This window comes from Babylonia areolata, chromosome 6, assembly GCF_041734735.1.
Source record: "Babylonia areolata isolate BAREFJ2019XMU chromosome 6, ASM4173473v1, whole genome shotgun sequence".
In the NCBI taxonomy this organism is placed as follows: domain Eukaryota; kingdom Metazoa; phylum Mollusca; class Gastropoda; order Neogastropoda; family Buccinidae; genus Babylonia; species Babylonia areolata.
In genome coordinates this window covers 19,733,596-19,734,811 of record NC_134881.1, presented here as the reverse complement: position 1 = coordinate 19,734,811, position 1,216 = coordinate 19,733,596, and the positions used below count along the sequence as shown (strand labels likewise).

Below are 1,216 nucleotides of genomic sequence, written 5' to 3'. Positions count from 1 at the left end.
TTCGTCTTCTTCTTCTCTCTCTTCTCTGCAGAGTCAATCGGTCGACGCACAGGAAAAAAACAAACAACCAAAAAAAAAAAAAACTGTTCACCAGATTCTTCCACCAGGAATAGCGGTTGTGTGTCAACGCTTGGGTCTCTGTAAATATTTCTTCCTCTCAATTTTTCAATGTTGTCATTACTGCCCTCCTGAAATTGAAAAAAAAACCACCAAAAAACAGAAGAAGATATTTTCTTTTTATTTGTGTGTGGGAGGGCGGGAGGGGGGGACGAGGGGATGGAGTGTGTGTGTGTGTGTGTGTGTGTGTGTGTGTGTGTGTGTGTGTGTGTGTGTGTGTGTGTGTGTGTGTGTGTGTGTGTTTAATTCGTTTCGTTTCGTTCCGAAGCTCAGGGCACCAAAGGCTCCCCGGGGGCGAACTCGTACACCTGGTCGGAGATGCTGAACCTCACCGCCCTCTTCCTCAGCTCGGCCTCACGGCGAGACGTGGAGCTCTGGGACCTCCCCCGTAGTAGCGAGGCGGCGGAGTCCTCCGAGGCCTGGCGGGGATCCACTCCCGCTCCACGACGATAGCCCAAGGCCCCCTCCCCTTCCGGGCCCAACAGCGGGTGGTGGTGGTGGTACATGGTGGTTCCCCGAACGCTCAGCGGTACCGGGCCACCGGAAGTCCCGGCGAGATCGGAATAGACGGAGCGCGGCGAGAAGGGGTCGTAGGACCGCTTGCGAAACCTCACCGGAATGGCATCCGGGTTGAAGGGCTTGAGAATGGGCTTCCCTGACGCCGGCAGCAACGGCGTCGGCGGCGCTAGGGTGGAGGAGGCAGACGCTCCGTTAGGCGCCGTCGTCGTGGAAGGAAGAGAAGAAGAACTGTTGAAGGTCTCCGCGTCTCCGCCAAGTTGCGCCGTAGCTGACGGGGACATAGGAAAGCCTTTACCCGACGACGATGACGACGACGACGACGACGACGCCTGGAGTCCGTTTGTCATCTTCATCCCTGTCCCGGCCCCGACCCCGCTACCGGACACCAACGAGGGGAAGGAGACGGGTGAAGACCTCTTCTCTTCCTCCTCCTCCTCCTTCTCCCTTCCTGTTCCCCCTGCGTTGGCGGCGTCCCCGAAGGAAGATTCTTTGAAGCTGTCCAGGGTGCCAGGTACCCAGGTGTGGTGGCGTGGGGTGGCAGGGTGGTGGTGGAGGAGGAGAGGGGCGGGGTGCGCTTTAG

General features: G+C 58.1%; 1 protein-coding gene across 1 annotated transcript in view; it reads right to left on the bottom strand.

Annotated features, from left to right (window-relative positions):
• Positions 1–305: 305 nt before the first annotated feature.
• Positions 306–1,216, bottom strand: part of LOC143283467 (uncharacterized) — a 16,092-nt gene continuing 15,181 nt past the window's right edge. The window contains exon 3 of the mRNA XM_076589708.1: positions 306–1,216. This exon is cut by the window's right edge and continues 140 nt beyond it. Within this exon, the coding sequence (XP_076445823.1) occupies positions 387–1,216 (830 nt within the window). The 3' untranslated portion in view covers positions 306–386.